Genomic DNA, 16,074 nt, shown 5'->3' with positions numbered 1-16,074 from the left:
AATGTTTGCAGAGATTCAGAAAGGGACGAAATTATAAACTGAATCGATATTATGGAACAGACTAATCAATAACCATTTATTTCCAACAAACCCATCATACCAAACAGTGACCTTTAAGCCCCAGAAAAATCAAGTCAAAGACGTTCCATTGTCTGCACTGAACCATGAACAGCCTAAAAAAACTCCCTATAGCCAAATACACTTTTCATCAGACTGGGGGAACACACAATGTTCTTTTAACTTTGCCACATGTAACTATAACAAGCTACCTCTGTGTTTTCGCATTGAAGTGCCTTTCCATATCATTCTAATCTTTCTTAACAAACATTTGCGTTATAGTTCATTGATAAACGGAGTATTAAAGGCTAAAACGTTCATACGGTATTACACAAATTCATTACCCATGCTCAGAATTTATCGTTCTACAAATATTGTTGTTGTCTAAGGATGGTGCACAGTCCTGAATGAAAGGATCTGTGTGGTACTAGTAATTTTATACTCATTGTATTGTGAAATTCTGCATAAAGCCAGAAGAGAATAACTTGAAGACAAGTAAGAAAGCATAACTCTTTGAGTTATTTACATTTCATATCGTGGAGATACCAAAGCTGTTCATTTTCTTTTTCTTGCTGTTTTTCACATCTCCAAAATAGATCAGTTTGGCATATTGAGTTGATAAGCCTGTTCAATAATCAAGAATAAAATCCCTTTTTTCTTACATTCTATTACCAAACGATGTGGCGTATTGTCAATCTTGTGTCTTTACGGACATAGGTATGTTCTCACAAACAGGCGTATCAGCTATTTCAAATAATTTCTTAAAAACTGATAAAGCAATGTCTATAATCGTTATAGGGAATGATAAATCAGCGGTTGTACTAATATCTTGCCAAAAATGGAAACGAAAAAGCAAATGGTTATGTCACAGCGAGAATTTTAAAAGTGTCCAAAACTTTGAAACGCTCTCCTGAAAAATGCTAAAAATGCTCTTACGCCCTTTTGTGAGATGGGTGACGACTTGTAAGCTTAGATGTTAGGCCTACAGATGTTAAAACACTAACAACATAATCATTTAAAAGCAGCCCTCATGCAATATTTTGGAATACTTTTATTCAATCTTTGAGACCTAGATCTAGAGGAGGACATACAGGGTGATAAAAAAAAATACAACTTTTTTGCTAAGTATCTCCCACAAAATTTGTACTAAAATGTTGTAATTTGGAACAAATTCCTTTCAAAAGGAATTTGTTTGACATAAAATTCACAAAGAAGAAACTTATTTTCAAAAACGGCTTTCATAAAAAAACATCTATAAATGCAAAATGCACGAATTTAAAAGATATTGTAAGGAAAGTCGTGAAATGATTGGTTTGTTTTTTCCTTTCCTTTTATTTTTAAAATCTAATCTTTCCATCTGGTAACCTAAAAACAATATTTCTTTTCTGCTACAGAGTTTAAAAAATATTTTTTAAATCCTGGAATTCCAAGAACCAATGGTCTATATGTCCTCCTTTGGACTCGACACATTTTGTCGTTCGTAATGTTCTGCTGTGGCAAAACACAAGGATCCACTCAACCATGAGTAATCAAAGCCACACACACTGTACACCTTACAGTATGAAGCTGTTTCTAGAGACAATACAGGTGAGGGAGGGTGGGGGAGTGAGGTAGTCCAAATAGACAGCATTTGTGGATTTGATACAACCTGAAAGGTGAATATGGGCTTTGCCAAGGAACAAAATGTCATATAGACGAAATGTTCACGCTTTTCAAGACGATCGAGGAATCGTGAACACATTGCTATCCTCTGATAGCTTCGCAAATGGGAAAATGGTACAGTCGTAGATGAAGATCTACCTTGAGAATGCGGACTGTTGAAATTTAGGAAAGTCATTGCTGCAGACATCGTCTCCTAACAGACCTCTCATGGGGCTTATCTACTGAATTCTGCAACCCAGTAACGTTTAAAGGGGTGCGACGATGTGTGTTCGACCTGAAGTGGTCGTTTTGTCTGGGAATTTTTAGTTCTGATTCTCTACAGGTCCTAACTGATAGACCGTTTTCACCATAAGGGCCCTTTAACATTATTTCTGTACCTTGTGCCAAAATTACGAAACGAGTTGGTGGTGAGGAAAAGTTCAATACAAAAAGCTCTCTGCTCTTTACTAATCTTAACCATGATCTCAGCGGGCAAAGGAAACTTGAGAAAAACTATCTGCAAACTTCTGTTCGACTGTTAGGCTACTGTAGTTTGCAATATGGCGCAATCATTGAGATTTTTAGTGGTAGGCCTCATGCAAACTAGAGCGTCATGCTACAAAAATGGGGACATAGCTGAATATGGGTTGTTTTTTCACGCGTTATGTACAGCAAAACGATTCTGCGGATTTATCTACAGAGAAATTTCTTTTGACTTTCAAATGTTGTGTACAAATTTGAAACACAAAACTTCAGTGTAGAGGAAAATATTCACCAAAAAAAGTTGTACAGTTTTGTCGTTTTTTTTATCTCCCTGTATTTCCAAATTATGGTCACTCTACTCTATGAGAGGAGTTGGGAATGAAGGTTGTGTCCAGCATAGGCACCAAACGAGGAAATAAATTAATATTATAAGCATCAATCATGTACATCAGTCTCAAAATTTCATCATCATCATCAACATTAAATCCAAACGATTTTATTTTTTCCCGTAATGTTTTTCCTTCACATCATCATTAATCATTACTGCAGTTCTCAGCCTGCAATAAGGTATAGGCAACTAACAAACACTTTCTACCTTCCCTATTTAGGGCTGGCCTCTTGATAGTAATCCCACAATTCTGTACATCATTTTCTGTGATTCTTCTCCAGGTTCCAGGTGGCCTTACTCATGACCTCTTACCCTGTGGATTCCAATCCAACACTTTCTTTGTTTTGCAACAGACTGGTTTCCTGAGAGTAGTTTTTTTCCTGAAGCATAACAATTACTACCATGTTGATACATTTTCTACATGATTTACAAATATGGCTGGAAAAAATTAAAGAAATGCAGAAAAAAGTTCAGCTCAAACTCCAAACCTGCAACTTGTTGGCAGTATCTTGAGCTGCCTGTAGCTCATCCTGCAGAGCCCTGATTTCCTCTGCTTTCTCTGACAAAAGTCGATTTGCATCCAGGATGGTCTGCTCCAACAGCTGCCGAGATGTCCGCAAGTTTTCCACTTCCTTTCTGAGATTGTTGTCTCCCCCAGCCCCAGCCTCAGCTCCCTGGGCAGTCGACAGTTTTGCCTTCAAGGCCGTCAGCTGTGCCTGGAGCTCAGCCCTTTCCTGGCAAAGTGAAAAAGTTCATGCATAAAGACAAGGAAGGCATTCTTTTAGAGTCACAAACATTATAATTTGTCATATGTTTCTCTGTCTGTCTATCTCTGTCTCTCTGTCTGCCTCAGTCTGTCCATCTCTCTCTCTCTCGTTCTCTCGTTCTCTCTCTCTCGTTCTCTCTCTCTCTCTCTCTCTCTCTCTCTCTCTCTCTCTCTCTCTCTCTCTCTCTCTCTCTCTCTCGCTCTCTCTCTCTCTCTCTCGCTCTCTCTCTCCATGTCTCTCTGTTTCTCTATCTTTCTCATCATCATCCCAAGCATCACATTTCACTGAAATGTACAGAGATGTTTGGTCATTGCTCAAAAACAATTCAGAATTACCAGAGAAGATCAGGTTCAGCTACATCCAATTCAACAATAATGCCCAGGTCAGACAACCCATGAGAGGGGAGTAAAGGACAGGCGAACAACAACTGTAGCCAGAGACAGAAGAGGAGACCTGTTCATCAGCAGATTCATATATCATTTAGTCATTTCACGTCAAAAGACATGTTGACCACAAAGTTAGATTTTACCAGAGTAAAACTAAGTCTTGGCATACAAATTACCATTTCAACCACTTACTCCGACTTGTGAATACACAACAAAAAAATCCCCATCTTGATCCGCAAGTTCCAGATTTCTTTTTTTTATCTAATACTAAACACGTTTATCATTTAACAGGGAAAATACTTGAAGGTTTACGCTGTATTTAACATTTAGACACAATTCATACAGGGTTAAACGGAAAACAAATGATGAGAATGATAACTGTTTTTTCGATATGAATAACAGAAGTAACAGGATATAAATGGACAAACAGCATCCCTGTTAGAAAACTGTACACCAAAAAAGGAACAAAAAAGACAGAAATTACGGAAACCACCCACCTGCAACATACTCTGAGACTCTTCTGTGAGAATCTCCAGCTGGCCCTGCAGTTTTGCTTTCTGCCTCAGAATTTCATCAAACTGTTTCTTGTCATAAGACCCGGAGGATGGCATAGGTGTGCTGCCAGAAGCAGAATGAAACAGTGTGCTTTGTTCAGGCGTTGCAAACACGGGAGAGTCTTCGCTAATTGGTGACAAATGTGGAGAGAAAAACAAGTCTCTGCTGCTGTCTTTTGGTATGGAGGTGATATCACTGTCTCTTTGTACAACCCTATCAGAGAGAGAGGAACCAGAGGGTGTTGACACTGTGCTGGACAGCTGAGGGGTGGAGGTTATGGGATGCTGTGGGAAGTTGCCTGGTGTAGACTGACCACTGGTAAAAGCTGAAAACTTATTCGCCAGGCCATTTTGCGCCTGCTGGCCTTCTACCACTTTTTTCCTTACATTGCTAGTAGTCAATGCAGCAGATTTTTGTTTCTTCTCCTTGGTTTTCATGGGTTGTGGGGGTAAGAGAGGTGGTAACGGAGCATAAGCGTCCAGATTGATGGGTTTGATAGGCGGGAGCGAGCGAAGAAATTCCTCTGACTCGAGCTGGTAGTTGGTGAGACCGGCAGCTGACAGAGGGGCCTGTAGGTACTTCTCCATCTCCATCTCACTAGAGTAGCTTGCCTCACTGACTGTATCCCAGTTCTCGACAGTTTTGACACCAGTAGCAGTGGCTGACAAAACTTCTCCTGCAGCAAGACTAGGCCCACCTCTTGGGGAGGACAACATGTCCCCTATCCAAGGTTGCTTCTCTGCGAAGGGAGACAGAGGAGTGGTTGGGGTTGAACCAGTAGTCCTTGACCTGTGAACCGGAGACTCAATACTCCCCTTGGAGGAGGTGTCTTTCTCCAGGCTTTTTCCCGCAGCACTGAACCAAGTACCTGAGCTGGGCTTCTCCGTGGTAATCTCTGTAGGGATGACGCGCATGAGCTCACGCTGACAGTCGTCACGGTGAATCTCTTGCAGAGCTATCGGTACAGGCTGGAGTACAGGGGAGGGTTCCGGGCTGGCAAGAATAGTCGGCTTATCCTGTGAAGAAAAAAATCAGAAAAATAAATACTGTGACAAAATTAGTGATATTGGACCAAATGAAAAAAAGCCTGTCATAACAATCAACAAACATGACCATGTACCATTGACAATCAAGAGGGTTCATTTCTATAGTTCACAAATATAAGAATAGGCCTCTCTTTAATACTACAGCACGTACAATGACACCACAATGAGCATGAAAAGCTAGGAAAAACACAAGAAGACAGAAAGAAACAGCATTAAGCAAGGACAAAAGTCGGACCAGTCAACAGCACCATCAGACACTCCTTAATCCAAAAGAGATGGACATGAGAAATTGCAAAAATTGAAAGTAGGCAGGACCTCTAAACAATGCAACTCAACAAATTCTACATCTACTGAAAGTGAGCCTCCTTTACCGTGAATTCATAAACTAGAAATCAGTTTCTCCAACAATAAGTATAAAGGTTGTTCTTAACTTTAGACTTACTTTCACAGGGTCTTTACAACTTTAAAAATTCACATTATACTTACTCTGAAGAGGATTAGTCAATGTAACAAATACCTCTATAGTCCTGGAGTCATGAAAGAAGGATATTTGCGCCTAAGAGTCAGTCAGAAACCATTTCAAAAGTGTGCCTCATTATACTAAGAAAAGAAATAACTATTATTTTCTTGAAGATAAGCGAGAAGAAAACAAAAGTTGTTTTGTGAATTTTTGTTAGAGTTCACGGCACTTGCAGCACAATTAGGTCATGTTAAGTGCCAAAGATTAGAGGTGTTATTATAACTTATAAGAGGGTAACAAACACAAAAAAGAAGGAAGAAAGATAAGGACCACAGATGTTTCAAAGGAAAGAAGGAGAAAACCAACAAAAATTTAGGGAGCTAACACTTACACTATTGGCATCTGTGGTGTAGTGGTTTAAGGCCCTCAACCACTACACACAGAAGACACCAGTTCAATATACAAATGGGGAGATTTTTTATCCAGTATCTCAATCTTTCTGCTGGGACATTGTATTGGGGTCCAAGCCTGCCTCCTATATGATCTAAATTGCGTCAATGGAGACGTTTTAAAAAAAACATCTTCTTTAACTCATTCGCTACGCCGAGCCGTGGGGGTCGGCGCGGCTAATGTGCCGTCAGTACCCTAAGCCGCCCCCGGCGGCTCGAGAACCGATCTTCAATTTTAGCTTAGATTCTATTCCAATCCACATATCCATGTTAAAATAAAGGTCATAATATAATGTTGACTTCCGGGTCAAGCATTTCCACTGAAAATCTGAAATGTAGATTGTTTTGAAACGCGATTTCGTAGTTTATTCGACTTTGTTTTATCGCGATGCCAAAATTATAGTCCAGACACCAGTCTTAGTAATTTTACACAACAAAATCTATAATTATTTTGCCCACTAAAGAAATGTAGGACTATTTTTTATAATATTGATACGATTGGACTCATATTGCCAATGCACTGTCATTGAGAAATCAATATTTTTTAGTGCTAGATCTAGATCTAGATCTAAATGGTCAAAATATTTTTTCTCCCCAAAATCACTACTTTTTGATGAAATTGCACAAAAAGTGCCACTCAAGACACGTATAGGTTTATTCCAAATGCAATTCTGAATAATTCCATATAAGATACGAGTGGGGTTTTTTTCTGTTTGTGATCGTTTTTCAAGATTATTAATTTTTTTTTTTTTTTAAAATATCGGATGTTATGATCCAAATGTACAAATATTATGGAATGTATGTAAATAACTGCAAACTTTTCAATATTTTCCAGTTCTATATGCATTTACGGTTATTTTGATGTATCATTTGATTAGGGGCAAACATATTTTTTGAGTTTCACCAAAGATTATTAATTTTTTATTTTCAAATTTTATCCGCATCCAATCAAAATTGTGTTGCATAATCGCCTCTTACAGAAACCAAAGTTGAAAAATACATAAATAAACATTACAGATGTAATTTACAAACCATACTGAAAATATTGGTATATAATATGTTGATATTTATTTAAATTTGTGGCCCCAAAGACCTTTTAACTGCCCACTAGTCATCATCTCTTTCGCCCTCCCGATGAAAAAATTCGTCCACAAGCCGAAAATAATACGTAGCAAATGAGTTAAAAATTAAATTACACTTACACAGGTGAAGAGCGTTGGAGAGGCGGTTGGGGTATAGTTGCCAGGGAGAGGGCTGCTGTCGCCAGTTTTGATCTTCTGCTCTGCCTGAGCCACAATCTGTGCCACAACATCAGGAGGAGCAGGGGCCAGTGACTTGTTGCCTGCCAGGGGAACAAAGTAAAACTCTGAGAGGGACAAAAGTATTGTTGTGGAGTTACCACTTACACTTAATCACTACAATGACATCCACATTCACCAGGAACAGATCTAGAAAAACAACCAATGTGCCTATTTTGTGACCATGACCATGTCTACAAAACAGTTCAACGTCTGCTCTTCAAATGTCCTACACTGCAGGATCTCCAACAGCAGCTTCTTCCTCCCATTCCGACCGCAGACAATACCCTATACTGCAGTAAAGAACAACTTTTGGAAGAAGACTTAACAAGGAATCTTCTTCTTCAGGTGTTAGGTCTGGAGCAGACACTGAAGGTCATGGTACTCTGATCCTTCCTGTTGTGTCGTCTTGATCAGCTCAGTTTTTCTCTTTGTGCTGTTCATTGCAAAGTTGTTCAGGGCATCTGTGTATGTTGTTCTTGGTCTTCATCTGTTCTTCTTTCCCTCTATCTTTCCAGACAGCAGCAGTTTCTCTAGTCCAATTGATCTATTTACCTGGCCACAGAACCTCAATTGTCTTTTCTGATGGTTCTGATTATGGATTTTTCACATCCTGCCATTTGGAGCACCTCTTTTTTTGTTTTCCTCTCTCTCCCTGAAATTCTGAGTATTCTCCAGTGTTTTCTACATGTCTTTGTTTAGAGTCCAGCACTAGCATCCATACAAAAGGATTGACCATATGTATGCTTTCAGGGTTCCTATTTTTGTGTTTACGAATTTGTTCCTATTTGAGAGGATAAGTTACATATTGCTGAAAGTTTCTTTAGATATAAAAGAAAAGCTAAAAATACGAAGAAATAGCAGGCCACATCACATCATTACGTAAAGAACCTGTAATAACAGAGAAAAACAATTGTATTTGAATCTGCAATTAGTGTATAGAGTACATCTAATGGAAGCAGTACTCCATTTATAAAATATGACAAATAGCGTTTTGGGTTATCATCATGGTCCTTGTGTTTTGTTAAAGCATGATGAATATTGTTTGTCACGGAAGCATCTTGTCTCCTTCACCTCATAAGAAAAATTGGCGAATGGTGTACATCATTTAGGTCACGAAGAGGTTAAACTAAGAAAAGGCATTGGGAGGGAAAATGGCAAAAGTATAAAATGTAAAAATGAGCACAACACAAAAGAATGAACACAAAAACTTGAGATGTAAATTAGACATAAAATCATTAGCAGCAATGGGCAGTCAAGTTCAGTCTAAGTCTGTGGCTCTTGCAATCCTTTATGAAGAAGCTCATAGGAATGTGAGTTACCCTCTGAGACGGTGAAACTTTTTGGTTACACACTAAAAACACAATGGATCACATTTTCCCCTACAAGATAAGATCCCACACTTGGTTTCCGCTAGGACTTTTAACTCATTCAGGACGCAGGTTTTCGACCAGCTTTGCACCCAGAGACACGCGATTTTGTGTCAACTTTGAAAGTCTGCCATTTTTTTCCCTTTTGATATTTTAAAAGTCTGTTTTCACTATCTACACATTCAACATTTGGACTTTGCTTTAAATCTAATAAAATTTGCCTGGATACATTCCTAAACTTGCCATGGTCCCTCCAAAAATGGAGTATGAGACCAAAAAAAAAATTTTTTTCCTCTAAATTGACAATGAAAAAGTGCAGAAACAAACAATATAAAGTTACAACACAACTATAATGTAGCTAAAAACACATCACAACACAATATACAGTCCAAATACTGTAAAAAAAATAATTCTAGTCACAGTGAATAGTCCTTCTTTGTATAGTACTCCTCGAAGATCTGTGTTCTTTGTCGCCTCGACTGCCTTCATAAATCGCCACAAAAAATTACAAAAAACGACACCATACGGTCAAGAGTAAACAAATGTTAAAAAGTAGCTTAGCAATGTCAAAAAAAAGTTCCCTGGAATATCTTCATTTGTGCGGCCACAACGGTCGAGAAATGCTATAGGACGTATACATCGGATGCGTCTCCAAAGGAGCTAAAGGCTGCGTCCTGAATGAGTTAACATACAGAAGTCTTCCCTTGGATTGAGTCCAATGTACTTGTAAGCAGTTACAGTAAAACACACTGGCAATTATGAAACTGAATCTCATCAGACCTACCTATGACAGACCATTGCAGTTTGAGGGCTTCAGCAACAGTCTCAAAACTGTTGTCCTCTGCACTGGGTTCAGCCGCCTTCTGTGAGCTCCCCAAAGATGGCGGAGAGGACAAGGTCTGAGAGTTGGGTGTAGATCGAGCTTGCTGGGACATTGTGCTTGGAGGTGGAGGGATGGGAGTGGAGGGGGAGGTCACAGTACGGGCCACAAATTTCTGAATCCGCTTGCCTTTCTTCCCAACTGCTGATGTATTGGCAGAAATCTAAAACAAGAGACATGAGCAGTTAAACACTCACTGAATTGTCGTTTGTTCTTTTTTATGCTTCAAAGAAAACTATTTAGAGATCAATTTGTTACAGTAACTTCTTTTTGAAAAGAAGCATATCTTACTTTAAACTCTTCTTCTTCTTCCAAAGGACACCAATCTAATTTTATCCAATAAAATTTTGTAATGGTCTATTTCAATCTCCTTTCTTTTATTCACCGTAGTATCTTGATACATATACAATATAGGAGTCCACTTTCTTCTACAGCAACCAAAAACTGTCTCAAACCCTATTCATTTCAACTTGGAAACAGACACTTGTGTTTCTTGTGAATGTTCACTGTTTCACTTCCAAAATGGCCAAATGGGATGAATTAGTGCAACCTGTGAGGGCTTCACAGGAATCGCTTATCTGCACACAATTCACTGACATTATTCTATGCAAGGGGCTATATATATGTAATCTTTGGGAGAATACTGTAACTTTGTATGTCTGTAAGCAATATACAATAATAATATAATATAAATACTCAACTCCAGTAAAGCGCTTCACTTAAAGAAAAACAATTGGAATGAAAACTATGCCTGGGGTTAATACAGGCATTTACACACAGACATATGGATACACTACCAACATATATTGTACAAGCAACATGGTCTAATCAGAGATCATGAATTTACATAGTACAGTTTTTAACAAACCTCCATTCATAAAAAGTTCAGTAACGAGCATGGCTTCCTCATGCTATTTTGGAAGCGAGTATTCAACATCGTATAGATCGAACAAAACCTGAAATAGCCCTCTGTGGTATGTCATTCCATTCTGCTCATATTATATACAGCTGAACCAGCCTTAACAGAAACCTCTATAAGACGGAAACCAGTCTAACATAGAAACAGAAAGAGAAATCCCTTCCCTTCGGAGGGTTTTTACCAGTCTAAGTAAATGCTTTGCCAGCTCAGCCCTGATTTGAAACAAAACTACAGTCAAACCTGTGTAAGACGGCCACCCATTGTCAAGGAGAAAAGTGGCCATATATTATAAGACAGGTGGCCGTCTTAGGCAGGACTGATCAAGATGAAGAAAACAAACCCCATTCCCAATCGAAAGTAGCCGCATTATTGTTGTTTTTGTTGTTGTTGTTGGTTAGTATTTTGTTTGTTATTTTTATTTTGTTGCTGATTTTGCGCAAGGGTGACAATAAAACGAAATGCGTCAGACAAGGAGGACCGAGTGCTATGGTAAAACAAACATATGGGTCGCCACCACTTGAAGAACGAGCGACGCTTCTGTCACAAGTCCATGTTGACGTCCATTGTTACTTTGTTACAGACTGGGTAAACAGTGACAACTTATCTCACTTACGATTTGTGTATGAGTTCTGGGCGGGGCTTATGAGTTATGAGGGATCACACGCTTCCCTCACCAGCAGCTGGAAATTGGTACCTATTGGTCAACAGTGGGAGGGGCCTTCGCAACATGATGGGTTGGAGGGACTACCTAACAACAACGACGGTGATTAGATTATGACGGCTCGCTCACAACGCCAAGGGTCAATGCATAATTAATGACAAAAAGTAATGGAGTCACTAAGGTGGCCGTCCAAGACAGGAGTTATTGCTTAGTGTGATAGGGGTTGTGTGTTAAAATATGGTGGCCACGGCAGCGTTGTACAGGTGCCCGTTTTACAGTTAAATTATATAGAAAAAAAGCAAGGGGGGAAATGGAAAATGGCCATTTGTACAGGTGGCCGTCTTATAGAGGTGGCCGTCAGGGCAGGTTCGACTGTATTAAGTTTGGTTCCATCAGCTCTAACCTAGGGTATCTTAGTATGCAGCATGTACTAAGAAAGCCTAGATGTTACCCCATCCATGTGAACCTTGGCCATCTTACTAGATAGCGGTAGAGGGTCTGAGCAGTGTGGATATGAAATCACACCCAGTGGCGGGGCGCCATTGGTGCAATTGGTACAAGCGCTCCACCTAACCCTGGCTTTCACCCCCCCCCCCCCTTTACTAATTGTTCTAAACCAGTCAGAGTTCTAGATCTACATTACTATACTACATCCTTGTGATCCGTCACCCGCTGGCTGCACCAGTGAAGAGACAGACGGTGAGGATGGTTTAAGCTCGTCGCACGGCTTGCGGTAGTGTCTGCTGGGAGCAAGGAAAATCTTTGCACCAAAGTTATTTTTGTCACTGTAGAGAAATCTAGGCATCATTCTTCCCGTACAAGAAGAAAGGTGCATGAAACTGCTCTTCGCAGCACCAATTTGGTGCATGATAAAAATTTTATCCAAGTATCGAAACTGTTTTCTCCTTCTATTGTGTAGCAAGTCCCGGTGCTGCATGAAGTAATTACAAATCTTTAAATGTATATATGTTACAGCTGTGGGAATTCAACATGAAAATAAGCACATCAAAAACAGAAGTTATGAAAGTGAGCCAAAACCATAGTCCCCTGAACATCCATGTCAACAGTAAACAACTGAAACAGATGAAGGAATTTAAATATCTCGGCAACACTTTTTCTGAAAACAGGTCCATAGACAGAGAAATAGAATTTGCCAACGCTGTCACCTACCAGCTCGCACCCGTCCTATCTCATCCAAACATCTCCATGGACACAAAGAGACAGCTTATCACCTCAATATTCATACCAACATTATGTTATCAGTGCCAGACCTGGACTTTAAGCAAAACCCATGAAAGCAAAATCACTGGATGCGAAATGAAATGCCTCTGCAAAACCTTTAACATCACTAGACAAGACAGGCAGAGAAATAAAGAAGTAAGAGCAGCTATCGGCACTGAGTCCAGCCTGTGTTACATAGAAAGACAGAGGATAAAATGGTTTGGCCACCTGTCCCGCATGTCACCTGATCAGCCAGCCTCGAGAGCCTACTACACCAAGCACTCAGGCTATAAAGGAAGAGGAAGGCCACGCAAAAGGTGGATTGAGTGTGTCAAGGAAACCCTAAGAAAACATAACATCACAACTGAAAGAGCTGCGGAGCTGGCCTACCATAGAAAACAGCATCTCCCCTTGACACTTAACGGCAACAGAGGATGAAAAAGTAAAAGTAAAGTTAGTATATAATATATATATATATATATCGTTATATATGATAAAAAATAAAAAGGTACCACTTTTGGATTGCGTATAACTAATTAACATGTAGTCTTTTGCGTCCTTACGCTTTTTTTTCGTATGTGTAATAACACTCTAAAAAGTAGACCAAGCTACAAAAATAACATTTTCATGCTTCAATTAGTATTTACTGCACCAACATTAAAAAATAGAAAACTGGCATTTTTTCCCAATCATAAGGCAGATTTTTTCTATTCTTTTTTTTTTTAGAGAGTTTAAGTCTTCGCCTAAGATCCCAGTGCTCAGGAGCAAGGAAAATGCAGGACCTTAAGCAAATGGAATCTTATCTAAAGCACTGAAGGGAGACTCCACTGTGACTCATTCATTATTTCCCCTTACTTTGAAATGAACTGACCTGACTGCTGGTTGGGTTTATGACTTTTGGCAAGCAAAGAGATGTCAGCCTTGATACCAATCACAATAGTATTCCATTATCACTTATCCAATCATGAGTCTCAAGACCTACATAAATCCTATTTTGATCCTCCCCTTTATCAGTCCAAAAATGTATTGCTATGTCTGTGACAAAGTTCATTGCTCCAGTCATAACACACCGATGTGTTCTGAAGCATGGATTGAAATTCAGCCTGTCAAGTTAATTCAGGGATAGAGATGAAAGACAACTGCTGCGATGCTCGGGGATACAAAAAAGCACCGAAGAGTTCACAGTTCGATGTGATCTCATCTGATACAGCCTTGAAGGGACAGTGTGTGAAGTAAGTTCAGGTAGAACGCTCAGATGCGACGGCGGTGTATAGGGAAAACAAACGTGTCCAGTTCATACCTGGGTATGACGCTATCCGAGCAAACATTGTACCTTCTCGCTGAGATTTTAAATCCGGACACCATCACATTCACAAGAGTGGATGATCTGCGATGCAATAGGTAGTACAATGATCACAAATTTTTGTTGCTGGGTTGATCAGCTGCACCCGCCCTGGTTTTTGTTCCATAAATTATGATCTGAAAAGCCGGATCTAAGCCAAATGTAACCCTTTAGAGTGGCTTTTCACAATAGTAAAAATGTATGTTTTCTTAAAACAGCAGGATTGTAAGAAGTGGGGTCTTAGGTGGAGAATGCTGTATATCATAAACTTTGGAAAAAAACACAGGCTAATGTCTTTGTATCATAACCTAAAAATAAAAGTTCAGAGCCGAGCATGTATATGTGTGGGAATGAGGGTGAATGTGAGAGGATATAGGTAGTGTATACATGTTTGTGTGTTCATGCGTGTGTGTGTATGTGTGAGCAGGTCATATAGGTGTGTGTGAGAGTGAGTAAGTGTCAGCATCTGTACCAGTTCATAGCACCGAAGCCACTTTCAGCACATCACAATCTATGATGCAGCCCTTGGAATTTTGCCTACCCATTCTTTACATGGAAGTCATATAGTTAGTAGTATGTTACATATAAATATGACGTCAGGCAGATAGTATCTATCAAAGAAGCAAGAAAAAACATTTTGGCCGGGGGTTGGATGGAGTGTGCGGGTGGTCAAAGGATAATTGATGGAAACACAACATACAAGATACATGGACACCTGTATAACTCTTGAGAATAGACTACAACTTACTATAAAATGTTTACACTTAATTTTACATAAGCATTCAAACCGCATAATTACAAGAAACTAATTATACCATTACTATTACTAGTATTACTATCATTATAATAATACATTATGATTATTAAACAAAATAATACCCAAAAAATGAAGTATGTCATTATTATCAGTAAGGGTAAGTAAAAAAATCATTTCAAGCATCTACTTCAATTTATGTATTACTGTTTGGCAGAAATTACAAAAATTAAAGGCAACAACATATAATGAAAACCTTAATGACAAACACTATAGCTACTTTATGCTGTAAAACACATAGAGACTTGTTAATAATGGCAGTAAACCAAAGACCATTATTGTTTTAACTGAACAACAGCTGCTTTAGATTTTTAATTGAGAAGGCGTTCTGCCTTCCATGTACATTTAGAAGAAATAATTGTTGGTTACTACCCATCATGGGCTTAATTTTCAAAAGAAAAAGGTATTTTGCCTGATGTCTTGAATTCACAGTGAGTAAACCGGATAAAAAAATCTTTATAAAAAGACTGATCTTGGGAGAATCTGAAGTAACATACTGTGTGGCTTCCCAAAATCGAGGAAATTCATTTGTATAAACTTAATGAAAAATAGAATAAGTATAGATCTAGGAGTATATGTTTAAATAAACTTGTACCTGAGTATGATAACTGACTTGATGGCCAGATGAAAAAATGTGGAGCAAGAGGAAAGAAGTCAGATTAAACTCTCGTTATGACCTAATAAGAATCTCTCTTGGCCTCAACCTTAAGCTTTGTCCGTCTATCTCACACTCTGACTTTCTCACTTATACAAGAATGGACATCTTTTGACATATTTCATGAAAATACTGAAATGTCCATTAAAACACTATTGCTGATGCACACAAAATAAATGCCAGTAGGGTTGATTAACAAAATATATATATACAATAAAGAGGTGGCAGAAAATGTAGTCTTTCAGCCACACCCCTGATCTTATGGTGGGAAAGATCTACACCTAGCCTTCTCGGACAAGGGCGCACATTAACTCATTCGCTACGTATTATTTTCGGCTTGTGGACGAATTCTTTTCGGGAGGGCGAAATGAGATGATGACTAGTGCACAGTTCACAGGTCTTTGGGGCCATAAATTCAAATAAATATCAACATATTATATACCAACATTTTCAGTATGGATTGTAGAATACATCTGCATTATTTATTTGCGTATTTTTCAACTTTGGTTCCTGTAAGAGGCGATTATGCAACACAGTTGTGATTGGATGCGGATAAAATTGGAAAATAAAAAATTTATAATCTCAGGTGAAACATAAAAAATATGTTTGCACCTAGTCAAACGATACTTCAAAATAACCATAACTGTATATAGAACAGGAAAATATTGAAAAATGTGCAGTT

At 38.8% G+C, this 16,074-nt stretch overlaps 1 protein-coding gene across 1 annotated transcript in view; it reads right to left on the bottom strand.

The window, feature by feature from the left end:
* LOC101846517 (golgin subfamily A member 3) overlaps positions 1 to 16,074 on the bottom strand; it is a 79,660-nt gene that overhangs the window by 50,901 nt on the left and 12,685 nt on the right. The window contains exons 4-7 of the mRNA XM_035971212.1: positions 9,685 to 9,943; positions 7,435 to 7,574; positions 4,220 to 5,293; positions 3,058 to 3,303 (exon numbers count right to left, since the gene is read on the bottom strand). Of these exons, the coding sequence (XP_035827105.1) occupies positions 3,058 to 3,303; positions 4,220 to 5,293; positions 7,435 to 7,574; positions 9,685 to 9,943 (1,719 nt within the window). The remainder of the gene's footprint in view (positions 1 to 3,057; positions 3,304 to 4,219; positions 5,294 to 7,434; positions 7,575 to 9,684; positions 9,944 to 16,074) is intronic.

This window comes from Aplysia californica, unplaced genomic scaffold (assembly GCF_000002075.1).
Source record: "Aplysia californica isolate F4 #8 unplaced genomic scaffold, AplCal3.0 scaffold00397, whole genome shotgun sequence".
Taxonomy (NCBI): domain Eukaryota; kingdom Metazoa; phylum Mollusca; class Gastropoda; order Aplysiida; family Aplysiidae; genus Aplysia; species Aplysia californica.
Note: the sequence above shows the minus strand (reverse complement) of the source record. Positions and strands in the feature narration are given on the sequence as shown.